This window comes from Parasteatoda tepidariorum, chromosome 2 (assembly GCF_982258835.1).
Source record: "Parasteatoda tepidariorum strain Cologne lab strain chromosome 2, Ptep-v5.0, whole genome shotgun sequence".
NCBI classification, from domain to species: Eukaryota; Metazoa; Arthropoda; class Arachnida; order Araneae; family Theridiidae; genus Parasteatoda; species Parasteatoda tepidariorum.
The window spans coordinates 26,069,790-26,097,731 of record NC_141756.1 but is presented as its reverse complement, the minus strand read 5'-3'; the positions used below and the strand labels follow the sequence as shown (position 1 = coordinate 26,097,731).

Sequence of the window (27,942 nt, the reverse complement as noted above, 5' to 3'; positions counted from 1 at the left end):
TGACTTTATGTATTAAATATCATTATAATGTGAGTTTTCTGTCCACTGAGAATGCATAAAATGACAAAACGAGAATAATCTTTTGTTGAAAATTAAGAGATAGAATAACAGCTACTAAAATCAGTTTCTTTTAAACGATAGTATTGTGTTTGTAATTATCTAATATTACCATATATTTGCATTTGAAACAGAAAACTAAGGCATACTTTGAAAAATTATCACTTTTTATGATGATCATATAAATTAAACTTAACGACTATTATTTGAAGGAACAAAACAATCTTATCTGGAATCGTGTGTTTTGAGATAAGAATAACAATGCTTATAAAATGCAAGATTCTATGCTGTTGTAAAACGTTCATTTCCGTTATTGAACTATCCGTTATTGAACGTTTATTTCCGTTGTTGCTTTGTAGATAAAAGATTATTTAAAAAGATACTTATCCTCCTCTTAATTTTAAGTAAAAGATCGTACTCATTCTAGTTTCTCTTCTAAATTAAACTAGACGAGCTTCACCATGTCCAGAGATCAAAGAGATGAATTCGTTTTTACATGGAAAATTGAAAATTTCTTTTTCTGTTACCAGAAAAGGGACCAGTACTTGAATAGCCCCAAATTCACTGTTGAAAGTTTAAATGGAAGCGAGTGGTTCATTCAATTGTATCCAAGAGGAAGCATGGAAGAAAGAGAAGGATCACTTGTATGTGTTTTGTGCCAAGAAGAAGATGCAGAACCATGTGATGTTCAGTTTGAAAGCGATTTCAAGATCGAAATAATTGGAACAAGAGGCAAAGTATCCAAAGCAATTGAAGATGATTACAAGCCAATCCATGGAGACCAAGACAATACACAATTAACACAACAGGCAAGACAATACGTAATTAACACAGAAGATATTCTGAATGTTCAATGCCATATTTATGGAAACGTTTCTGAAAATAAATCGATTGTAAAACGAGGAGCCCGTACAGTGATTAACGTCCATCGACTTGCTTTTAATATGGATGTGTTGTGTGACTTTAACGAACGTAGAATAGTGAGTGATTATAGAGAAACGATTACATTTCCTGGAGATGACAGTTTCGAATGCATCTTCACTGGCTTACCAGATGATCTTTATGTTAATATCCTGAAGAACGAGTCAAAATCTCAAAATGGCCACTTCGTTGAGTGCAAGCTGACACTTCGGGGTCAAGGTGAACGTGATGTATATACCGAAAGAGCGACGCACTTTTTCCAATCAGATAATTTTCCTGAAGTATGGAAATTTCCGTCTGGCATTATTTCTAAGCTAATAGATCATAACTGTGATTGTAGGCTTGAAGACCCTTATGGGTGTTGGTTAGACTTACTCCGTCTACATTGCGAGTTTACTTGTTCCAGTGGATCTGAGATCCATGAGTTTACAGACGCTGCCAGCTATCCAACTTTACAGGAAGACTTGCGTGATATTTTACAAAACAAGGCGTTTAGTGACATTAAATTGCAAGTAAACAACCAGTTTATAGATGCACATAAAAGTATTTTATCAGCCCGATCTCCAGTTTTTCATACCATGTTTCGCCAGAACATGATGGAAACGCAAGTGGAGATTGTTGATACCGATTTTGATACTTTAAAGTTGCTCCTAGATTTTTTATACACTGATACTGTGAAGGAAATGGATTATGATCGAGCGAGAAATTTGCTGAAGGCTGCTGATAATTATCAAGTACTATCTTTAAGGAAGAAGTGTTTAAGTTTCTTAAAAACTCACGTTTCTGTGGAAAATGTGTGCGAAATATTAAGATTAGCTGATGTATTTAGCGACCCACAATTAAAATCAAATGCAATTGATTTTATTGTCGCTAATTCAGCAGAAATAACTTCATCACCTGAGTGGTCAGTGTGGATAGAAGTAAATAAGGAATTAGCCTCTGAAGTTTCTTTAATATTAAAACCAATTGATTTGGATAATATAGATTTGAACTCCTTGCTAACCATCAATGCCTGGGAGATGGCCAAATTTTAACAAGGGTAAGACACTGACCTTGACCGCTAAGTGTTTAGTTTAAATTCCCAATAAAAAGTGTAACTTTTTAATTAATTTATGTGAAAAATTATTTCCCACTTTTATTATTACTCCTTTTATAAAAAATTAAACTTTTTTTCATTACATGAAAAAAGACGGAGTATCTTATTAATCAATCTAGTGATCGAAATGTCACGTAGTATAGAAGTAATATTAATGCTTCAGGAAGCGAAACTTGCAAATGGTAATTTCTATTGATGATTTTTTACGAAATCATACACTAGTACTTCCTCTGAATAAACATGTTTTTTCTCTTGGAAGGATTTGCATTCTTGATCCTCAAATAACTGTGGGTAGCAGCAATTTGGTCCAAACATTTTAAATAAAAGAACGTTTGCAAGTTTCTTTATTATACTTTCATTTTTAATGTTGAATACTTAAGACGGTTCTATTCTGATTTTTCCTTTAAATTTTGGACTTGGTGGCTTAAAATTGCACAGTTAAAAGTAAAATAAAAATTAACATAACTTAAATTAATTTTTATATCATTATTATAATAATTACTACTAAAAATTTACATCTTTTTGAAGAATTATCTTTGGATCAGCAAGTTTTATGCACAATTATTTGATTAACCTAGGTAATATAGTGAAATGCACAAAAAGGGGAAATGACCATTTAAGGGACCGAATTTTCGAGCGCTCTCCTGCCTAAACTATTTGGACCATATTTCCATAAGTTTGTGGGTACTCATAAAATTTTGAAAAATCCAATTACGTTGGGGGAAAAAAGGTAAGTTTGTTAATCCATTCAGGACCGTGCTCACGTATGCGTGATGACGAGATTCTCTCTTCACGATCCAAGCTATAATATATTAGACGAGCCTTTCCGATTCCATCAGCCCATGATTATACGGACGTGATTTCACTTTCGAACGTTTTTATTTAAATGTTTAAACGACACTAGATGGCGGTTGGAGTCTATTATAATATACGCTTTTGGTCCCGAATTTTGTTTTGTTTTATTTAAATTACTTATTTATTTTTATTTTGGATATGTAAACAACTGCACGTGTACAGTTTGTCCAACCTAAGAACTCCTCCCGCCACAAAGTCTGAGGCCGTCTGGTGCTATGGAAACAAGAATGGCGCATTTTAGGGAGGGTAGTTTCACTCTAGGACTAACACAATAGACCGAAGAAAGAGATTCCCTTTCTCTCGCCGATCCGAGCTGAAACCACTCCCAAAACAGGGGCACCGCACCCCTACTTGAAATAGTCATACCTCGTTACCATAGTCACCACCACAGGTCCAGACGAATGGCTGGAGGAGTTCTTATTTTAGACAAACTATACGGATATTTCGGAGAGGATTAAGCACATGAATTACAATGTTTATATTTTGATGGTGTAGGAAAAATAATAGAATGCTGATTGTTTTATGTGAATATATCTGTGTCATTTTTCCCTTTTGCATTTGGTAGATAGTATTACATAGATAGTAAAACTGCATAGTTAAAAATACCTCTCTTCTCTGTATAGCAACATAAGATAACTAAATAAGTAAAGCTACAAAATTATTTGTTGTACACAAAACCCATATAACTTCTCAACTATTTACCTTATCAATTCCACTATTAAATCGTTCAATTTAGTATAAAAAACTACATCGGAAAATATACCTTACATTTTTAGGTAGTTGCTGGATAGCTATATAAAATCTCATTTAATTCAGGGTGAAAAAATACGTGGGAAACAGTGTTTCATTTGTTTCGATAGCAATGTCAGATGAGTGAACGGGTACAAGTACAAAATTGCGCTTGTTGTACATAAAACGCGTATAACTTCTAAACTACTAGTCCACTCGTCTCGGGATTGGTTTCGGTAGTGATTGGCTCACCACTAGAGAGCAAGTTAATCCAACACCTCCTAAAGGAGAGAATGCCTTTGCACAAATCAATTTTGCAGTCCGACGTAACAAACTTAAACTGCATAGCAGAGGAAAAACGAAAAATATATCACTATGTTTGGGCTACTAAGCTGCGCAGTGGGGGGATATACGAAAACTGTCATTACGTTTTGACTGCTAAGGGATCAAATTTCTTGTTTATGGTAATCCGTGCTGAAGCCTTCTCTCTTCTAAGAGGTGTTGATTAGTCACGCATCGAATTAAATAACTAAGAAAATAAGAGTAGATGAGGGGCTGCGCGTTTGGTTTCTTTTTTCTCTTATTTTGTAGATCTTCAAATATTTTATTTATTTTGGCCACTTAGGCTCATTTCTTTTGCTTCCAAAATGTTATTATTGAGCCGCGATGGCTCAAGGGATAGAGCGTTCGCCTTCCGATGAGGGTTCGAATCCCAGTCGATACGAATTCCGCATCCAGCTTGCACCGACCACAGTGCTGACGTGAAATATCCTCAGTGGTAGAAGGATCATGGGTTGGAGTCCCCTTGCCGTCACGCTAACCGTGGGAGGTTCTCGTGGTCTTCCTCTTCATGCGGGTTAGCTCCAGCAAAAAAAGTCCTCCACGAAGACAAAAATTTTCACAATACTCAATCTAGGAGCTCCCTTGTCTTCTGGATTGGGCTCAAAATTACAAGGCTACGGAGTTGAACATTAGTAGTCTTAAACCAATAAAAAATTGGGTCGGCTGTTCAACGACGGTTATAAAATTGTAAAATGTTATTATTATTTTCAATTGCCTGTTTTTGTTGCTGCTATTACGATTAATTTCGAAACGATTAATTATTATTTTAAGTTATTTCGATTAATTACTATTATACGTTATTACGAATAATTACGATTTTACGTTATTACGACTCAATTTACTGACTCATTCAATGAAGCGTGGAAAATACGTAGGTAACAATGCATAGGTAATAACCTAGAAGAAATTCAACCCTCCCCTCAAATTCCACATTTTTTTTAAAAAAAATGGGGGGAACTTACAGAGGAGGTTTGTAAGTATGATTTACAATAGCAAAACAAAGCTTTTCATGAAAGAAAAGGGCTTAGGTATTAATTTTTCAAGCAGTCAAATTTAACTTGGTTAGAATTACATCTATTTATGAAGACAAAATTCATGTATTGTCTATACAAGAGCTAACTAAATATTTAATTTGTGACCCCGTTCAAATATTACGAAAACACCTAAGGAGGGAATTCTGATTTGCTTATCATTATTTAGTGTAGAGGTATATAATAAAAAAAACCTATTCTTATAACCCTTATATTTATATCATTCTCATAATTATTCTTATTCTTGAAATTATATAGTAAAATCCCCTTATTTTAATTTTTTTTTTAAATCGAAAACCGAAATCGTTAAACAAAAATTTTGAAATATGTTAACCTAAGACAGTTTAATATTTACGATTAAAATTAAAATTGGAAAAAGGAAAAGTTCGAAATAATTTCTTTAATGAGTTTTAAAGGTCAAGACTTGTAACCACCCAAAGAAAACACAAAAAATTCCTAAAGAATATTCTCTAAAATTCAATAAAATAAATTGAAACGTAAATTTAGTCTTATGCAAAGTTGCACAAATTTAATAATTAATTACAAAGTATTAAATTTATTTCTTAAATTAGATTTCTACTGCAAAGTCAAAGTAAAAAAAAATAATAATAAGGGGAGAGTGTTAGAAGGGGTTTGTAATTGCCCAAAGCTACCTCTTTCTGTCATTGGCTTTAGTTTAAAGATAAAACCGAACTAGTCATTTATACATAAATTGTTAACATGCCGTAGTACTTAAAATATCTCGTTTTATCCAAAGCTCTCATAATTCTTTTAACATAATATTTATCATAATATCTATCATAATATTATTTTATGCATATATTTTATGCATTGTGCATATATGGATACTGACGGATAGCAAATCTTTAATCCAACACCTTAGCAACTTGATGAATATTGGAGACAGGGCTGCGGCTTCAATTTTGGGGAAGCTCTTCTGGCTCTCAGAGGACTTTGGGGTACACTTCCAGTGGATCCCATCACACGTTGGAATCAATGGTAACTAGATGGCGGACTCACTGGCTAAAGATGCTTCTTTGGAACCTTTACAGCCAGATATGCCTTCCACTTTCAATGAGGTCTTTGCAGAGTGTAAAATATTTTTATAGGATTCTTTCTCCGCATAGTTGGTATTTCAGAAAACGTTCTGGAGGTGCCTTGCTTTTTGAGGGACTTAGAAGCCAGCAGACTTGTTTCTCTCACTTTGCCAGTGGTCACTTGAGGTGTCTCTCGTATGTTCAGGGGCAGAAGACTTTTGTACTTTGCACTGAATGTAGGACTGCTCAGGATTCGACCGAGCATATTCTAAACTGTATCGATTTTAAGATCGACGAGGTTTTTTCAAAACCTCATCTGTTTTTAGGCTTTCTGGACATTTTTGGACTTATGGATTTGGTCTAATTGAGATGGGCGTCTTGGGGATTAGAAACAACATTATTTTACAACAATTTCCACTGGGTTCAGAAAACCCAGGAAAGCCTGGAAGAAATCATTTTGCATTATAAACGCCTTTTAAAAATTGCATTGTAAACATTCATTTACCTAACAAGACGAAACTGTTTTTTATTAAATTGCATCATTATTAAAAATTACTTTTAAATATATGTAGTTTCTTTTTAATTGTGTGCTAACATTTTCTGATGCCCTTAGACAAATATGATGATGTTTGTAAAAAGTAAAATTAACAATATGAGGCTCCACTGAATTCCTAGTTATACTATTTGGACCAGATTTTCCAAATTGTGGCTACTTTTTATAATTGGGGTCGAAAACTTAAGTCTCCGACGTAAGAAAAATTATTAAAAAAAAAAGAAGTACTAAATTTTTCTAGAGAAAGCTTCTTTACTATTTCATAACTTATATATCGCCTGCATCGTTTAACGAGCTTAATTTAAAATCTGTTTCTTAAATCATTGCCATAGCACCATAATAAGAAAAAAATCCTATCTTAGTATCAAAAACATTAAGGTTCTGTTTTGTGTGTGTGTGTGTGTGTTTTTAGTGTTTTTTAAAAATGTTTTCGTATGAAACTTTTAAAAATTCTATGCCCAAAAAAAATCCAGTTTCTTCGAGAAAACATCATATATGTTATAAACACTTTTATTTTCTTTCAAATGTGATAGCTAAATTTAAAATACAGCAGCAAGAACTGAAATTGAAGAAAAGTAGTTATTAAATATGTTTTAGAGCTATTAAGCTTAATAAATTATTGTTATTTTCGCAATCTAGAATATTCTCAACAAAAAGAGCAGTGAGTAAAATATATTTATGGCGATAAATATGTTTTTCTTAGGCAAAATAAAAGCTAATTAAAAAATGTTTTACAATCAATATCTATCGTTTATACGTAATTTATATCTTTTTCAGGAAATTATTATGGTTGGTGCTAAAAACTAACCTTGATAATCCTATTTGCATTTATGAAAACGTGAGAATTAAGGAGAATTTATTGCTTTACGCAAGCATTGCTCATACCCCTCCACTGCCCTCCTGAGCAATGGTGGCTCGGGAGATAGAGCACTCGCCTCCCAATGATGTGTCCTGTGTTCAAATCCCAGTGACTTCTGGTTGGTAGGAATTCCTCACCCGGCTCACACCGACTACAGTGTTAACGTAAAATATTTTCAGTGGTAGACGGATCATCGGTCAGAGTCCCCTTTCCATCAGACTAATTATGGGAGGTTTTCCTCTCCATGTAATGCAAATGCTTGTTAGTTCTATCAAGAAGTCACCACGAAAACAAATTTCTCCCAATACTTGATCCAGAAGTTCTCTTGTCTTCTGGATTGAGTCCAAAATTCCAAGGCAACGAAGTTGAACGTTGGTAGTCATAAACTCAGAATTGGGTAGACTGTTCAATGATGGTTATAAAATAAAAATGATGTATGTAACAATGAGCAAATCCCCTCTTTCCCTTTAGATAGTTTTGTAATATTTATATGGTCACAAATTAAATAATAATTATTAAGAAAATGCAAGATTTTCTTCTTTATATTCATCGGAAGATGAAGAAGAAGAAAATTCATCGGAAGAGTGAGAAATTGAGCTCACGGTGAAATGTCGTTACTACGAATTGTATTCGGGACGAATTGTGACTACAACGAATTGTCGCTGCGTGTCACCCCACTACGAATTGTGAGCGACGAATTGACTCGACAATATGTGAAAATACAATCATTACACTATAAGTTGTTATATATAAGTTACACTTTAAGTTGTTTCGATGAATTACACTATAAGTTGTTTCGATCTTTATTTTGCACGTTTTGTCTAATTAATTACTAATTAAAAACTTGACAGTAATTTACATTTTTTATTTTACGTTTTTCAGAAAAGGAAGTTTCACATGTGCCACTGAGTGAAGTACTTAAGTAAAGAAGTCCCGTGAAGAAATATTGTGAATTCTAGGCCAATTGTTATAAGCGAAATTCTATTTCTGATGAAACGCTTGATTTTTTATATTAAAAATATGTTTTAATTAAAAAAAATACCCTGCATTTATATACATTTTATCCCGTGTATTTTTTACTTACTTTTTTATTTTTTATCGCCTTTTTTTATCATAAACTGCATAACTTTTGAAATTTAATTTTTTTATTACATTTTCTAACCTTTTTTCTTGTAAATTCCTTTACTTTCTTGTATATTTGTGCTACCTTCTGTAGGTGCATTTAAAAGGCGGTTAGAGGACAAAAAAATAATATTAATGAAGTGGCTCGGAAGCTGCAATCCTGCTGCTTTTAACTCCCCACTTTTTTTTCTCTTATTTTGAATATTTTTCTCTTGGATGTAATTGGTCCAGATTATAATACAAGCTTTTATTTCTTTTAGAATTTGTTACCTAAAATAAAATAAAAAAGACAAGAATCAAGATTTTTTTTTTACTTATAAAAATGCAAAGGTGATGAGTGAGTTCATAAGTCCACTAGATTAAAAATCGTGGCCAGCAATGAAATTTATCCGTTGCTCCGAAAACATTGCATTCAGCCTCATTAAAAAGGTTTCGTTTAAAAAAAGCAGTAGCTTTATTGCCTCAAGCAATTCCTTAGTGTAGTCCAACAAATTCATCAATCAAAATTTGTATAAATTGAACAATTTATTAGGCTAATCTCCTTTTCTTTTCATGGCCATCACTTTTAGAGGAGAATGCTGTAAGGAAAAGAAAATTTGCTATTAAAAGAAATATGTTTTTACAGTAAACAAAAAAAAAACTAAGAAAATTTACCAAATTGTTCTTGCTTAACCTTTTGAGCAGCATATTTAATAAGAAGTAGTAATCTCTTTAATAAAAATTACTGAGGAACTTTTTTTTATAATTTTAAAAAATGAAACTATTAAATATAGAAATTTTAAAAAAATTTATAATACATTAAAAAAGAAAATTTATAATTCATTAAACAATAAATTATTTGAATAAAAAATTATTAAATATCTGCTATTATTTATTTGATTTTTATTAAATATAAAATAATACTAAATAAACGATTCAGTTGTCGTTCGAATAAGGTAATAATGAAATAGTTAACAAAATAATAATAATGAAATAATTAATAAAATAATAATAAGATACAATATGATTAATAATAAAATAAATGATAACAATACATTTAAAATCAGAACAGTTCGTTTTCAATTTTTATTACCGAAAGCACTTGAATTCTAATTTAAATCAACATAATACGGAAAAAAATCAATACAAGAGTTATAATAACATGCATTGAGTATGCAATGCATATATTAGAAAGATAAAAACTGCTAGCTAACATGAATATTACTTTGTAATACTACATCTAGTAAAATAATTAGCAACGAAATTGCAATACATTATTAAGAATCAATAATTAATAACAATGTAATCAAAAACAAAATAGTTTCTAAAATATATAATATTATATTAAGGAATTCTGTATAATCGATTCTTATAAATTAAACTGCTGATTTCTAATTAAATTCAAATTGATACAAGAAAGAAATTAAAGCATAATAATAATATGCATTATAATATACAATATATGCATTGAAAATATAAGAAATATTAACAAGGACGATACTTTGTTATACTACCTCTAATAAAATAATTAACAACAAAATTGTAATATATTATTGATAATCAATAATTAATAGCATTGTAGTCAAAAGCAAAGTAGTTCATTTCTATAATTAATTAATGAATACTGTATAACCAATTCTTATAATTTAAATTACTGATTTCTAATTAAATACAAATTGATGCGAGAAAGTAAATAAAGCTTAGTTATAATATGTATTATAATATACTATACATATATGCATTAAAAATAGGAAAGCTACTAAAATGAAAGATACTTTGTAATAATAACTCTAATAAAATAATTAACAACAAAATTGTAATATATAATTGATAATCAATAATTAATAGTATTGTAATCAAAAACAAAGTAGTTCATTTCTATAATTAATTAATGAATACTGTATAACCAATTTTTATAATTTAAATTATTGATTTCTAATTAAATACAAATTGATGCAAGAAAGTAAATAAAGCTTAGTTATAATATGTATTATAATATACAATACATATATGCATCAAAAATAGGAAAGCTACTAATATGAACGATACTTTGTAATAATAACTTTGTAATAATAACTAATATATTATTGATAAGTAATAAGAATTTAATCAAAAGCAAAATCATTTAATGAATACAGAATAATAAATTAGTATGAACAAATTGATAAGTACAAATTGATTAAATACAAATTGATACAAGAAAGTGCGTAAAGCTTAGTTATAATATTAGATTATAATATAATATATAAGCATTAAAAATATTAAAGCTACTAACATGATACTTTGTATTACTGCCTTTAGTAAAATAATTAACAATAAAATTGCAAACATAATTTTAAAACTCAACAATTAATAACAGTGTAATCATAAGCAAAATAGTTCTTTTCTATGATCAATTAATGAGTAGGGGAGAGTGGGGTCAATTGTAACAGGGTACGATTGTAATAGAGCAAAAATTTCGAGTGTCGGGTTCTAGATTTGGTTCCTGGGTGGCGTACAAGGTATATTTAATAAATCTATATGTACACCCCTGTTGGCAACCATTTTTATGTACTTTTGAAAGAGTTACATCACAAAAGATATTTTCACGCTATGTAAGTACTTTTTTTGGTATTAGAATATTATAATGAAACAAAGTAATTTTGCTTAAAAAAATAAAAATTATTAACCGAATATGCAAGTGGACACCTTAATTAACATTTAAAAAAAGAAAATATTAGTTTTGCTAATTAACTAGTATTGTTTTTAACAAATGAAGCTTAAATGGCGTCTTGGGGACGATTGTAACAATTAGTAAAGGGACGATTGCAACAGCTGAAAATAAAATTCGTAATTTCAATTGCAATTGTTTAACCCCTTAGGTCCCATTTCTTATGTTTACAAACCATTACTTAACTCTTTAAGAACCACCAATAGTTTCCTATGTCATTTATACTATGTTGCACGTGCATTATTTTATTTGTCACCTTTCACAGCATAAATTAAAATTTTTAACCCCTTAAATTTAAAAGTTTAACCCTTTAGGTCTCTGCTCATTATTATTTTTACTCCTAAAATATCACTACTATTTTGATCAATAAAAAAATATATCACAATTAAGATAATATGTATAATTAACTATGTTTTAGTTCAATTTATGAACTGTTACAATTGACCCCGTAAGTGGGGACAATTGTAACAAGTGCACGACTGTCAAAAATTACTAATAACTAGTATAGTAACATTTAAAATAAGGTATTTATTTTTTTTCTAGTAGAGGATAGTCTACTTTACTCGTCTGTCAATTAATACTAATAATATATTGGATTTTTTGTTAGTTAAAAATAGTTAAGTAAAAAATGTTACAATTGACCCCACTCTCCCCTACTATAATGTATAATAAATAATACAATTATTCCTACCTAAATAGTCAAACAATTAACTGTAATCAAATAGTTAACTGTGAGTAAGAAGTTTATAAACTGCTTTCACCAATACAGTTAAACCAACACAATTTTATCAAACCAAATAAGTTCACCTAATTAAGCCACTTAGTTCCTCGCAACTGCTTACATATTAGAGTCGAGAGGCCTAATATGTTAGTCTCATGTCCGACAGAACTGGGGTTCGAGTCCTAAAGCTGACAACACAATATTCTTCCATTCCCTTCAACACTTGAAGAGCTTCCATTGCACTTTCCAATTTGTGTCCTGCACTCTTCAATACCCATTACTTGATGAAAAGCCTAGATCCTATGACCAGTTAAAGTTTACTTTTGCCGTTTTGAAACAATGCTAGTTTTAAATAGTTAAAAAAAAACTGCATAGTTTTGTATTCGTTGTTTTATAATCATTCTATTTGTCAAACGGTTTCCAAACCATAAAAAAAGGTTCTTTACCATTAATATTACGGTAATTCGGATTAACAGACTGCTGCTGGTTACTTTACCATAATTTTAGAATAAAAATTTTAACAGTGCCTTATAGGGGCTGAAGAAAAATATTTTCCAATATATAATGAAGGAAGTTAGAAGTAATAGTGAGAGAGACCTGTTGATTTTGAAAAATTTTTATCTATCCATTTTACTTTATCAACCAATTCGTTTCCATTTTCTTTTTTTTTCTTCTTTTTTTTTTTTGATTTTATCAACTGCTAACATTACTGTTACAAATTGTTCAGCAGAACTCAGAAGCAAGGTTAAATTTATAAAAAAGTTAAACTTGTAAAAAAGTTTGAGTTATAGAAAAGTTAAACTTAAAATAAAGCTTATAAAATACGTCATGTTTAAGAATCATAACAGGTGAATGGGGAAAAAAGCACAAGAAAAAAATCCCGGAAAAAAGAACAGAAATTAAAGCATAAGAAAAAATCTCAGAAAAAGAACATTGCAAGACAGAATTGAACCTGAATTAATTAAATATTATGATTTAATTAAATCTTACGAATTAACTAAATTGTATTTCAATTATTTAAGTGTTGATAAATTAACTAAATATTGTTTTATAATTAATTAATATACAAAGATTAGTTTGAAATTTGAGAAAGGAACCTTTTTACATTTTATACTTTTTAATACTTTTATTTTATACTCTTATATGGGCTTTAAAAATTTTCTAACATCAACATTGCACTTATCATTATACGATATGATAAACCACTAAAAAACAATTTCATCCAATTATTTTTTTAAAAAAAATAACTGTATGTTATGATGAAATATTTTATCATTTTTGCTAATTGAAACATAATCTATGTTGAAGATCGCGGGCGCCATTTTTTACAAAAATGGTAATTGATTCCCCATCTGCGGCCTTGTGAGGCTAACTAAGTTCTGAGAAATCAATAACGTGGGTAAATCGGTTCTATCCGAGAGTTATTGCACAGTGAAGACAGGTCTTGCTAATTAAAAAACGTTACGATTTGCGGGCGCCATTTTTTCTCCGAATTAGCCTTCACAGTCGTAAAACGTTCTCCCCCCTTTATCTCCATTTGAAAATATGCTATCACAAAAAATATTTAATTTAAAAAGGATAAAAATTCGAAAATTCCTTTCAACCTAACTCAAATTAATTCTTTTATTTGAATTAGGTTTTAAAAATTATCTAGTTACATGTAATGAAATTTTTAGTCACATTAAATATGGGCACAACGTACTAAAATTCAATTCGTCGTAAAATTCATTGATTTAATTTTTAAATTTTAAGCGATTTAATTTTTAAACGAAACAACACTTTGCGAGTTAGTTTTACATAGCAATTTTTTTCAGTGTTTTATACCCAATTTTTTACACAAAGGTAATCTTAACTTCTGAAAATAATATTTAAAAAAATATTTCTAGCAATGAATATAATTCAGATAGATGGGTATAGCAAAAGAATTGCTGTTGTTTTAGATATCCGACTAATTTGGACAATTTTTTTTTTTGGTTAAATATTAAAATAAAATTTTGAAAAATGAGTCTATCTGTCTCATTATGTGTAAAACCTTATAAAACTTGGATAAAAATATATTACCATTATTTTTTTTTTTTATATTTTAGGTGAATTAGATCATTTTTAGGAGAAAATAAAACATTTTTATGTCTAGAAGTGAAAAAAAAATTCTTTAGCCCGAAACAAAAATTGCATTGAGGATTTTATTTTAAAGGCTGTCAACTATATGTTTTGAACTTTTATCTTAAGCAAGTGCATATACTACTAATTTAAAGATCAATGTAGTTTTTAAAAAAAATTCAAATTTCCGAGCTTATCTTAGCAAAAAACATGCATAAAAATGAAATTCTACTTTTTTCTCTTAGTCTATAGTTTAAAACATGTCTTCTATTATCATAAATATTCATAAAAAATTGTAGACAATTATTTTAAAAAAACAACGTGAGATATCATGTTTAAGTGGTGTAAGATGTGAAAAAATCTTATTTTGAGATTAATGCATTTAAAGACTTAAAATCATTAGTCTATCCACTGTTATTACCTTACACAAAAACAGGTATAACTTTGTAAATAATTAGAGTACAAAATAAAGTGAAGTATTTTTAGAAAGCTAAAAATACAGGGACTTAAAATTCATAATTAATTGAATTTCGAAAAGTTTGTCCAAAATCATATTTTTGTACTAGTTACATGCTTTAGATGAAAACTTTTTATGTATTTTAATTTTTTGCGGAAATCGGTTGCAGATTTTTCATATTTAGGGGGAGGGGTGTTTCCATCATCCTCGGAAGCATCCTTGTTTTGAAATGCTTATAATACTTTTGCCAAATAGTTCATCTGTAATTCTTATAAACTTCATTACTTCCTTCTAATTAAATACGAAAAAATAGTAGAAAAAAGATGCACTTCAAAAATCACTACAGCATGTGTTTAAAGGCGCGATATATGTATGTATTAAAAATATGAAAATTAACTATATTTTATGGTGATATATGGTATTTCACAAACTAATTCATTCGTAAATCTTATAAATTTAAACTTATAATTAATTTAAAAAGAAATGGTTAAAAAGATTCAGTTCAAAAGCTGTTATAATTTTTAACGGAATATATAATAGTAATTTTCAAAAATTACTCACCCTGTCCTGCGATTTGCGAAGCACGCAAGTTTGCAGATATTTTTGACACAACATCGGAAGCTAATTCCATATTGTTTTTTAACCACAATAGCCATTGCGGCGAAGATAAAATTTTATCCGAATTAGCAAGTATAAAATTCATTGCGGTTGATTTTAGTTCAGTATCTTCTTGAACTAGACTTAGTAGCTCGCAGACATTTTCCTCACATATTTCAGACTTTAAAGAAGCAAGACACTTTTGCTTAAGAGATAATGATAGTTCACAGCACTTGTCAGCTGCTGTAAAAAGAGCTATAACTTGCTCGCATTCAATTTTTTTTTCATTAGATTTCATTTCATTAGTACATAGATTTTCCAAAAATGAGTTCCAATTGCCTATTCCCGCAATAACTTCCTGGATTCTTTGTTTAAACTTTACTTCAGAAACTGGTGATTCAGTAAACGATAGAGCTTTATGATCTTCATCAACTTGGTTATTAACCACTAATTTTGTATCATAGCAGTTTTTGTTTTCAACTTTGCATTCCGACTTCAGTATCTCTCCTTTTAAGGTAGGGTGATTATTTGCATCATTTGCTATAGAATTATTAATATCATTTGAAATTGATTCAGTTGTAGTAAAGTGCGTCTCTTTGTTAGTCGAACACATGACGTCACAGAACAAAACGAACTTTTTATCTTCAACGTAATTATCTCTGAAGTTTTGCAATTCGCAAGAAAATACTCCGGATGGAAATGACCATGTACTCGGGAAATGATCGAAGCAATGCTTAGCTCTTTCAAAACATATGACAGAAGTTCCATCTTGCATAGTAAGCTTGCAATCAACGATATATCCTTTGCAATCTTCCACCTTCGATTTATCGTAATAAATATCGATTCGTAGATCAGTTTCATCACTCATCAGTACATTAGTTTCATAAATAACCATTTCAAAATTTGCAATTTTTGGAAAGTTTAATTTTTGCCTCGTGATATTCAACCTGCCGAGAGTGAATTGCAAATTGAATCTGGAAGTTAATCGGTCAACGCTTATCGTAGTGCGGCATAAATATCCGGTCAAAATTGGGGTAACAAAATTTTTACTACTTACGTAACAACAAATGGTTAAAACATCTTCAGAACTAGACTTTGCATCTTTTTCTATGTCTTCTATTTTGGCAAAATGAGAAGATCCCCATACAAAAAAAACCCATTGGTTTTTAAATTCTAGATCACGATATTTACGTGTTTTTATTAAGATACCACTTGTAGCAATAAGATCTAGTTTCACGTCAAATTTAAACTCTCTTTTCCATTTCGAAAAATCCGCCCTATCTCTTATTGTTTCGTCCTTCCTGTCTTCTTGTAAATAAAGTCCCACAAATTTTGCACTTTCATCTTCCTGCCTTGGATACAACTTAAGGTTCCATTTCATACCATTTATCCCAGAAATTTTAAAACTGGGACTGATCAAAGCTGAGTTAGTGTTCCTAAAACAAAAGGAATAGTTTTGAATAATCCATTTAAATCGGAACACATTACAAGAAGGTTGAAGAGATTTGGAACCAGTATTTCCACCAATTACACGTGCCATAGCTAAACATTTAGAAATTTCTCGAACTAATCTCGGTTTCTTCTTTTGAAAACAGAAGGGAAATATTTTTAAAATCATTATTTGAATAATCCTCAAACCTAAAGTAGATTATCTTATCTCCTTCGTCACCTGGGTGATGAGATTTCCTAACACGATCCCCTCTTTTAGTTATCTTTGTTTTTTTCGTTTTTGTTTTTTACAAAAAGAACTCGAAACTTATTCAACTACGAACTCACCTTTGCTTTATTATAACTATTACTTATACGTATTTATTTATTTTACAATAATTTTATTAACATTCTTTCGTGTTTGTGACGACGGAATCTTGCAAGACGAAATCTTGCAACAAAAGAACTCGAATCTTATTCACCTACATACTCACCTTTGCTTTATTATAATTATTATTTATACGCATTTACTTATTTTACAGTAATTTTATTAACACACTCTTTCGTGTTTGTGGTAACGGAATCTTGCAATAACATTTTTTGACTAACTAGAGCAATTAAATATCTACTAGAAGTTCTGTGCTTGATAACAATGGAAGTTGCAATTGTTTTCTGAACTTGACAAGTAGTATTCATTACAAAATTTTTCCGAAAAGGAACTTATCAGTCAATCAAAATTTTTGACAGCTTTTTTGATAGCTACAATGTTCACATCTCAACCAGAATTTCTATTAGATGACAATACAAGTTCTAATCATTTTTGACAGCTAAAAACATTTGTTTTTGTATTATTAAGGTCAAAGATAAAAGATAGATTTTTGTCAATCAGCATTTCAACCACTTGTCTTGCCAGAAAGCTGAATTTCAACTGGATGTCCATGCTTGATGCCAATGCAATTAAGAATTGTTTCTAAAATCTTCTTCTTCTTCATAAGCGCAACAGCCTTTCACATGTCAAGGCTAACTCGTAGATTTTCCTCCGTCTGGCCCTGTCCGGTGTGACAGCCCGCCATCGGTTGACTCTCAATAGCTTGAGGTCCTTTTCAACTTCGTCTATCCATCTTCTAGGTGGTCGTCCCCTACGTCTCGTCCCTTCAATTGAGGAAAAAGTCACTTTTTTGGCAAGGACGGATCAGAATTTCTGAAGAGGTGACCCAGCCACCTAATGCGTGATGCTTTAATAGTTCTCACAATGTCGGTTCCACCGAATTTGGCACATTTTTTTGTAAATTTCGTGGTTGTAAAGAATTTTCCTTACGTTATTTTCTTGGAGAAATCCAAAGATTTTCCTCAAAATTTTTCTTTCAAAAATTAGCAGTTTTTCCTTCTCTGTTTTGTTTAGGGTCCATCACTCACTGTCATACGTAACTATAGGCCTGATTTAAGTTTTGTAGATGTTTAACTTTGTCTTCATACTGATGAACTTGGATTTGAGTTGGTTTCTGAGGCCGTAGAAACTTCTGTTAGCCATGAAAATTCTGTTATTTATTCCGATTTTCAGGTTGTTGTGGCTAGAGATCAAGGTTCCTAAGTACTTGAACTGGTTAACAGTTTCAAAAGAGTAAGATAACCTGTATAAGAGAGATAACCTATTTCTAAAATATTGCAGGAAAAACTTGTCTTCCTTTTACCTCCCCTCTAAATTTTGAACACTTTGCAAAGTAAACAAATTAAAAGGTATAAATCTAGAAAGAATAAAATAAAATAAAAATTAAAAACATGTTTTTCAAGAGAACAAAAAGGAAATAAAAATTCGATCTCTGTTACGCCTTAAAAAAAAAAGCATCAGACTGTATCATTGTCATAAAAATCTTCAATTCTGACTGAAATCATCTCATATCTTCTACAAGAATAATGTGCTAACATTTTTATTTAGGCGTGGCAAACCAAATTTTAAAAATATATCTTTCCTTTCTACTTAATTAATAATTTTAAAAATTGTTCGCTGGTCAAAGACATGTTAATAAACATTTTACAAAGACATGTTACAAATTTATTCCTATTTGTCAATTTTTTACTTGATAAACGTTACATTATAGTAAAATTTTCCACGTTAGCAATAAAGTTTACATATTGATTCCTTATACTTAAGATAAGTATTTGCAATTTTTTCTTTTATTTGCAGTAACATTCAAACTTGGGAGACAATTTTTAACTTCCTTATCACTTTATTCAGAACAATTTTTAATATCTTGAAAGATACGGACATCTAATAAAAGAAAAAACTTAAAACATATATTTCATCAAAAATTAATTGCTAAAATTTCCAAGAATTCCTTTCTTTTAACTCTTCAAAGATTTATGACCCCCGTAATTTTCTCTTTTGTTACACAACCGTTTACAATTGAAATGAAATTATGTAAAAAAAAATTTATAGTTCCATTCCAGAAAAGTTGATTTTTAAAAAAATAATAATAATCATGCTTATCGTACTGCTTCTTTACCCTGTAACATGACCTAACCTCTTTGGCCCCGGCGTCCTGGTGTTAGGACACAATTTCATATTATGCGTAGCTACTTACACCTTAAAAAAATTTTAATAAAACACTCTTTGACTAATTCACTACTCTTAACTAAAAATTCGGTAATTTTAACTGAAAAAAAGGTCGTAATTTGTTAAATTATATCCTGGTGTCCTATTAGTAGAACTTTTCTAAGAAGATTGGTAATTGTAAGAATGCTGTAATTTTTCATACTTAAGATACTTAGAGTGCAATGTATTCAACCAATCTTTTTATCTGCTCAATTCAGCTCCGAAGGGATTAAATAGTAGTTTTTATTTTATTGATATTACAAAAAAAAGGATAACATTGAACAAAGTGGTTTTTCAAAAATCGTAATTGAATCACGGATATTTTTTACTGACTTTAGCAAAGTGATTAAGAGTTATAAATTATTATAAATTATTAATTATACTATAATCCTGAATTTAATTATTGAAAAAATAATTCATTCGTATTTAATAAGACTCGGAGGCACCGCTCATTACCTATGTTGCCCATTACCGTTTACCAATGACCATGTCCAAGCTTTGGATTGCTCTCCTGACCAAACTATGGGAACCATATTTCCCAGATTGAGGCTACCCCTATATTTTGGAGGTCAGAAATCCGAATCCATTGAGGAAAAAAAATATTTATTTAGAGAAAGTACGATTTTTTTGTATGATTTCGTAACTTAAAATATCAATTAATATGTTTAAGGTGACCTCCTCGAACTATTAAGAAGGAGTCCAAGAATGTGAAGATCCGATCATGAAATCAAAAATTATTCAGGGTGGTCCATTTTTTTAGCACTGTATTAGGAGATTTTTGAAATCTTCAACTCCAAATTTTGGTGGTAAAAGAAGCCCATTTATTACCAGGGCATTTCTTGAAGTTCCTTGAAGTTAGATTAGTTTTAAATTTTTTTGGGGGAGGGATATTTTGTTGAGGTGTTATTATTTTGATCACTTTCATTACCTCTTTATTGCATTTTTAAAAAAAACGTTGGTGTTTTAAAATAAATCAACGTTTTAACACGACGTATCATTATTTTTTGTGATTGCAGTTGTTAACAAGTCTCTTTTATAAGATTTTATTGAAGATAAATTCCTTAAATTCTTTGGTACCAGTTTACGAAGAATTGGAAAGTAATGTCAAAACTGATGATGTAAAGGATCTAAATACACTGTTAGAATTGTTTCGAAAAAATAGTTAAATAACAATTTATTTAATTGTTACTTTACCATATTCAACAACTTGACAAATTTAACAATTTAATACAACATTGGAGAACGAAGAGAATTTCAGAGAGCTTACAAAATTATTAGTGAAAAGAAAAATGATTCATTGGTAGATTAAACTCATTTAATATGGTACATTAATTTTTCAGTTTCATCTACTGTTTTATTTGTATATATACATTATTTCAATATAAATTACCTTTTTTGTATTGTAACATCTATCTCTTTCTAGAATCTTTTGCAAAAGATTTACAAAACAAATCAAAACAATGTTACACTCGTGTCAAAATATCGGATTTTGATGGCTAGGTTTGTTTTCGAGAAATGATATGAATACTTCTATAACTTAACCACAAATATTTATGCATCTTTCATTTTAAAGTACAGCCTGCCTGATTTCTCTTTATTGGAGTGTGACTTGCCTTCCGGCTGATTCTGATACATATTTCGAAACTTAGATCCTTTTCATATTTCAAAACACAGTGAAACTGCTTGCAATTCACATGCACTCTGCCTTTAACTAGTTACAAATTTCTTTAATGTGAATTGATTAATCTTTACTTCTAGAAAACATGAATCAGTGACAAATATTTTTTTCCCAAGAACGTCTTTTTTATTCTGATATTTTGATTCCAGTATACTGACTTTCACAATATGCTTTTACATCTGTAAATTTATATATACCGGACTTTCTTTAGCTTTAGCTTGGAGCTCTGTAAACACCAAATTTTTTAATCCGTATATTTACGTTGAGATCTTTCTCACTTACAGTTTTGTTGTTATGTTAAAGACAGTCAACTTTACATTTGTTTTCTTGCTGCTTTGGGAACTTTACTGTTTACCTCTTTGTTAATAATGTACATCTGGACACCATCATTTACAATTTATGTTCGTATATTATGTTCTAATTTTTTTTTCTGCCCTGGCCTATAAGACATGTAACATCTGTAAATTTATAATACGGAACATTCTTCAGCTGTAACTTGGAGCTCTGCAAGCATTGCATCTTTGCATCTGTACATTTACACCCGTGCAACCCAGAGTCACTCTTGGGGTTATTTCATTTGAAGACCTCCTTTGTATATCACAATCTATTCGTTTTCTGATACTGATAGCACACGGACGTGCATTTTAAAACTTCAGTGTTCCCCGCCGGATGCCCCCTATTTGGGCGGAGCGGGATTAAATTAAATTAAATTACCATATTCAAACAAAACAGTCAAATAAACTATAAATAAAGTGATAATCAAACTGTTAAATGTGAGAAAACCGTTTATTAACTGCTTTCACCTAATTGGGCTAAACTAACACAATTTTATCAAACCAACTAAGCTCACCTAATGAAGCCACTTAGTTTCTCGTTACTGCTTGCATATTAGAGTAGAGAGGGCTAATCTGATAGTCTCAAGTCCGATAGAACTGGAGTTCGAGTCCTAGCTTTGATAACCCAATAATTCTTCCAATCCCTTCAACACTTGAAGAGCTTCCGGCCCACTTCCCAATTTGCGTCCTGCACTCTTCAGTACCCATTACTTAACGAAAAGCCTAGATCCTATATCCAGTTACGTTTCGCTTTTAAGGTTTTAAAACCATGCTAGTTGTAAATGTTTAAAAAACCGTATAGTTTTTTATTCGCTGTTTTATAATCATCCTAACGGTTTCCAAACCATAAAAATAAATGTTCTTTCCCGTAAACTTTACGGTAATTCGGATTAAGAGAATGCTGCCGGTTATTTTACCATATTTTTAGAATGAAAATTTTATCAGTGTAGGGGTTGAAGAAAAATATTTTCCTATATATAATGAAGGAAGTTAAGACGCAATAGTGAGATAGATTAAATAGACAACAATAAAATCAACAGACGCAATAGTCTGTTGATTTTGAGAAGTTTTATCTATCCATTTTACTTTATCAACCAACTTTCGTTTCCCTTTCTTTTTCTTTTATTTTTTGGATTTTATCAACTGCTCTCTAACATTACTGTTACAAATTGTTCAGCAGAACTCAAAGCAAGGTTAAATGTATAAAAAAGTTAAACTTGTTAAAAAGTTAAAGTTATAGAAAAGTTAAAATAAAGCTTATGAAATCCGTCATGCTTTAGAATCGTGGTATTATAACAGTGGTAGTATAACAGTAGGTATTATAACAGGTGAATGGGAAAAAAGCACAAGAAAAAAATCCCGGAAAAAAATAACAGAAAATGAAGCACAAGAAAAAATCTCAGAAAAAGAACGTTGCAAGGCAGAATTGAGCCTGAATTAATTAAATATTATGATTTAATTAAATCTTACGAATTAATTAAATTGTATTTCAATCAATTAAGTGTTTATAAATTAACTAAATGTTATTTTATAATTAATTAATATACAAGGATTAGTTTGAAATTTGCTGAAAGAATCTTTTTACATATTTCATACTTTTAAATACTTCTATTTCATACTTTTATACGGGCTTTAAAAATTTTCTGAAATCATTTATCATATTGCGATATGATAACCACTCAAACAATCTTTAAAACAATTATTTAAAAAATAAAATAACTGTATGTTATGATGAAATATTTCATCATTTTTGCTAATTGAAGCATAATCTATGTTGAAGATCGCGGACTCCATTTTTCACAAAAACCCCAATTTATACCCCATCTGTTGCTTTGTGAGGCTAACTAAGTTCTGAGAAATCAATAACGTGGTAAATCGGTTCTATCCGAGAGTTATTACACAGTGAAGGCAGGTCCTGCTAGTTTAAAACCGTTACGATTCTCACGCTTTCGCCGTTTTTTCTCCGAATTATTTCACAGTCATGAAACATTCTCTCCGCTTTCTCTTCATTTGAAAATATGCTATCATAAAAGATATATAATTTAAAATATATAAAAGTTCAAAAGTTCCTTTCCACCTAGCTCAAATTAATTCTTGTATTTGAATTTAGTTTTTAAAAATTATCTAGTTACATGTGAAGAAATTTATAGTCACATTAAATATGGGCTCAACGGCCTGAAATTCGACTGCCATAAATTTATTGATTTAATTTTTAAATTTTAAGCGATTTAATTTTCAAACGAAACAACACTTTGTGAGTTAGTTTTACATAGCAATTTTTTTCAGTGTTTTTTTTTCATTTTTTTACACAAAGGTAATTTTATCTTCTGAAAATAATATTTAAAAAAATATTTAAAAAAATATTTCCAGCAATAAATCTGATTCAGATACATTGCGCGAAGCCAAATTATTCAACAAAAAAAAGCACCTTTTAAGCACTTTTAAAGCACTCAAATAATATTTTTAAGCACTTCCAAAAAAAATCACTATTAGGTAGGATCGGAAAGTTTTTGACAATTGACGGTGTTTTCTGGTTTTAACTGTCACGACAGAAAAAAAAACTTTCGGCATTGTTTTTGACAATTGTCAAAATGTTTAAATCTTTTAAATCGAATGGTGTTTCATACTCTACGGACTGATGATAAACCGAAATAATTCTGAAAACGTTGAATAGAACAATGTGAACAGTGTCTTTCTGTAAAATTCGTAGCGGAAATCAACATGGCAAAGGAAAGATCTCATTTCGGAAAAGGAAAAATTAAGCCCTTTTTAAAAACACCGAATGAAAAAAGCACCATTAATGGAGTTTAAAAAACGAAAATCGAAAATAAGCACCTTTAAGCACTTTTTAAAAACGCTACGCACCCTGGATATAGCAAAACAATTGCTATTGTTTTAGGTATCCAACTAGTTTGGACAGTTTTTTTTCTTTAAATATTAATATAAAATTTTGAAAAATGAGTCTATTTGTTTTTTTATGTGTAAAACCTTATAAAACTAGGGAAAAAAATTATTATTATTATTTTATTTCTTATATTTTAGGTGAATTATATCATTTTTATGTGAAAGTAAGTAATTTTTATGTATAGAAGCGGAAAAAATTTTTTAGTCCGAAACAAAAAATCCATTGAGGATTTTATTTAGAAGACTATCAACTATATATTTTGAACTTCTACCTTAAGCAAGTGCATATACTACTAAATTAGAGATCAATATAGTTAAAAAAAAAATTTTAAATTTCCCCACTTGTCTTAGCAAAAAAAAAAACATGCATAAAAAATTAAATTCTACTTTTTTCTCTTATTCTGTAGTTGAAAACATGTCTTCTATTATCATAATTACACATGAAAAATTGTAGACAATTATTTTAAAAACAACGTGAGATATCATGTTTAAGGTGGTGCAAGATGTGAGAAAATCTGATTTTGAGATATACGTATTTAAAGACTTAAAATCATAAGTCTATCCACTGTTATTACCTTACACAAAAACTGCTATAATTTTGTAAATAATTAGAGTTCAAAATAAAGTGAAGTATTTTTAGAAAGCTGAAAATACAGGGACTTTAAATTCATAATTAATTGAATTTCGAAAACTTTGTCCAAAATCATATTTTTGTACTAGCTACATGCTGGATCAGTGGTTTCCAACTGGTTGCCGGGGGGGCGCATCCGGCCCGAGAAGCCTTTTTTTTGAGGCCCGCGAACTAAAATATATTAGTTGTCATTTTTTTGCGTTCAATTTTCGTAAAAAATCTATATGGGTTTAAAATACTTTTCTCGCTAATCAGGTTAATCTCGTTAAACATAATTTCTTCGTTTCTGTGAAATTTATCATACCAACGGTGCAAAACAAATTATTTCTCAGGTTTTGCAACCAAGAAAATATTTATTCAAATACAAAAATAATCGTGTATGTTGCTCTTTTTTAATTATTTTCTTTTGTATTTTGTGAATATAATTTTGCATGCGCGTATCAGAAATTTTTTCGAAGAAATTCTCCGACTTAACTTTTTGAAACCACTCATTTTGGACGAAAATATTTACACACACATTTGTAAATTTTAAATGTAACTATATATTCTCTGGTGGTTGCAGCAAACAAACCTCAATTTTGTCATTGAACATTTTGTGTGCTACTATGTAAGTTTTAATACCAACCTGTTTGAAGTTTTATATCTTAACAATTAGATATCTGTTGCACATTAATTGTTTAATACATGGGTGCACATTAAAGTTATTGTAGCCCGAATTTTTCTATATGAAATTAAATATTTTTAAAAATCTACTTCTTATATTAATTTGTAATTCAATACTTTTGTTTTGTACAACTTGGTAAAAATCTGACATTAATATTTAATGTTCCTTCAAACATAAAGGAGTCCTACATAAAATTTTGATAAAGGTGCGGCCCGCCATTTGATTTGTGTTTTTAATTGAGGCCCCCGACCTCATGTAAGTTGGAAACCCCTGCTTTAGATGAAAACTTTTATATGTATTTTAATTTTTTGCGGAAGTCGGTTGCAGATTTTTCATATTTAGGGGGAGGGGTGTTTCCATCATCCTCGGAAGCATCCTTGTTTTGAGATGCTTATAATACTTTTGCCAAATAGTTCATCTGTAATTCTTATAAACTTTATTACTTCCTTCTAATTAAATACTGAAAAATAGTAGAAAAATTATGCACTTCAAAAACTACTACAATATGCGTTTAAAGGCGCGATATATGTATTGAAAATATGAAAATTAACTATATTTTATGGTACTATATGATATTTCACAAACTAATTCATTCGTAATTCTTATAAATTTCATAACTAACTTATAATTAATTTAAAAAGAAATAGTTAAAAAGATTCAGTTCAAAAGTTTTTATAATTTTTAACGGAATATATAATAGTATTTTTCAAAAATTACTCACCTCGTCCTGCGATTTGCGAATTACGCAAGTTTGCAGATATTTCTAACATAACATAGGACGCTAATTCCATATTGTTTTTTAACCACAATAGCCATTGCGGCGAAGATAAAATTTTATCCGAATTAGCAAGTATAAAATTCATTGCGGTTGATTTTAGTTCAATATCATCAACTGCTTGAGCTAGACTTAATAGCTCGCAGACATTTTCCTCACATATTTCAGACTTTAAAGAAACTAGACACTTTTGTTTAAGAGATAATGATAGTTTACAGCACTTGTCAGCAGCTGTAGCAAGAGCTATAGCTTGCTCGCATTCAATTTTTTTTACAGTATTAGTACAGAGATATTCCAAAAATAAGTTCGTTGTGCTTTCGTCCAAATTCAAAGTATCGCCAATTCCAGCAATAACTTCATGGGTGTTTCGTTCAAACTTAGCTTGAAAAGCTGGTGATTGAGAAGACAATTCAGACTCGTGGTCTTCTACACTTTCGTAGTCTTTCTTTAAATTTAAATCGCTTGCCTCAATTTTTTTAAGTTTTGTTTTAGATTCAAGCTTTTCCTGTTTAAACTTTGCTTGAAAAGCTGATGATTGAGTAAACGATAAAGCTTCATGATCTTCATCAACTTGGTTATTAACCATTAATTTTGTATCATAGCAGTTTTTGTTTAATAATTTGCGTATTGACTTCCGTAAGTCTCCTTTTAAGGCTGGGTGATTATTTGTATCATTTGCTGTAGAATTGTTAATATCATTTGAAATCGATTCAGTTGTAGTAAAGTGCGTCTCTTTGTTAGTCGAACACATGACTTCACAGAACAAAACGAACTTTTTATCTTCGACATAATTGCCTCTAAAGTTTTGTAATTCGCGAGAAAATACTCCGGATGGAAATGACCATGTACTCGGGAAATGATCGAAGCAATGCTTAGCTCTTTCAAAACATATGACAGAAGTTCCATCTTGCATAGTAAGCTTGCAATCAACGATATATCCTTTGCAATCTTCCAACTTCGATTTATCGTAATAAATATCGATTCGTAGATCAGTTTCATCACTGAACATAGTTTCATAAATAACCATTTCAAAATTTGCAATTTTTGGAAAGTTTAATTTTTGCCTCGTGATATTCAACCTGCCGAGAGTGAATTGCAAATTGAATCTGGAAGTTAATCGGTCAACGCATATCGTAGTGCGGCATAGATATCCGGTCAAAATTGGGGTAACAAAATTTTTACTACTTACGTAACAACAAATGGTTAAAACATCTTCAGAACTAGACTTTGCATATCTTTCTATGTCTTCTATTTTGGCAAAATGAGAAGATCCCCATACAAAAAAATCCCATTGGTTTTTAAATTCTAGATCATGATATATACGTGTTTTTATTAAGATACCACTTGTAGCAATAAGATCTAGTTTCACGTCAAATTTAAACTCTCTTTTCCATTCCGAAAACTCCGTCCTATCTTTTATTGTTTCGTCCTTCCTGTCTTCTTGTAAATAAAGTCCCACAAATTTTGCACTTTCATCTTCCTGCTTTGGATACAAATTAAGGTTCCATTTCATACCATTTATCCCAGAAACTTTAAAACTGGGACTGATCAAAGCTGAGTTAGTGTTCCTGAAGCAAAAGGAATAGTTTTGAATAATCCATTTAAATCGGAACACATTATGAGAAGGTTGAAGAGATTTGGAACCAGTATTTCCACTAATTAAACGTGCCATAGCTAAACATTTAGAGATTTCTCTAACTAAACTCTCTCTAATCTTTCAAAAAACCAAAGGGAAATATTTTTAAAATCAATATTTGAATAATCCTCA

General features: G+C 30.2%; 2 protein-coding genes across 3 annotated transcripts; one reads left to right on the top strand and one right to left on the bottom strand.

Annotated features, from left to right (window-relative positions):
- The first annotated feature begins 145 nt into the window (after window positions 1–145).
- On the top strand, window positions 146–8,561 carry LOC147814862 (speckle-type POZ protein B-like). Its single transcript, XM_087157035.1, has 2 exons — window positions 146–2,017; window positions 8,363–8,561. The coding sequence occupies exon 1, from the start codon at window positions 519–521 to the stop codon at window positions 2,010–2,012; it is 1,494 nt and encodes a 497-aa protein (XP_087013161.1). The 5' UTR covers window positions 146–518; the 3' UTR covers window positions 2,013–2,017; window positions 8,363–8,561.
- A 331-nt stretch (window positions 8,562–8,892) lies between these two features.
- Window positions 8,893–27,941, bottom strand: LOC107438112 (uncharacterized). 2 transcript variants are annotated; one of them, XM_087157034.1, is made up of 2 exons: window positions 26,121–27,941; window positions 8,893–9,180 (listed from the first exon to the last, which is right to left on the bottom strand). In XM_087157034.1, the coding sequence occupies exons 1-2, from the start codon at window positions 27,844–27,846 to the stop codon at window positions 9,131–9,133; spliced, it is 1,776 nt and encodes a 591-aa protein (XP_087013160.1). In that variant the 5' UTR covers window positions 27,847–27,941; the 3' UTR covers window positions 8,893–9,130. The 2 variants fall into 2 exon arrangements, with proteins under 2 accessions (XP_087013160.1, XP_042904736.3); XM_043048802.3 differs by lacking the exon at window positions 26,121–27,941 and adding an exon at window positions 15,131–17,060.
- Window position 27,942: the final 1 nt, after the last annotated feature.

Coding starts and splice junctions, on each gene's coding strand:
- LOC107438112 (XM_087157034.1), bottom strand. CDS start 27,846: ATGGCACGTTTAATTAGTGGAAATACTGGTTCCAAATCTCTTCAACCT. Junction 9,181..26,120: donor TTCGCAAATCGCAGGACGAG/GTGAGTAATTTT, acceptor TTTTCCTTACAG/CATTCTCCTCTAAAAGTGAT.
- LOC147814862 (XM_087157035.1), top strand. CDS start 519: ATGTCCAGAGATCAAAGAGATGAATTCGTTTTTACATGGAAAATTGAA.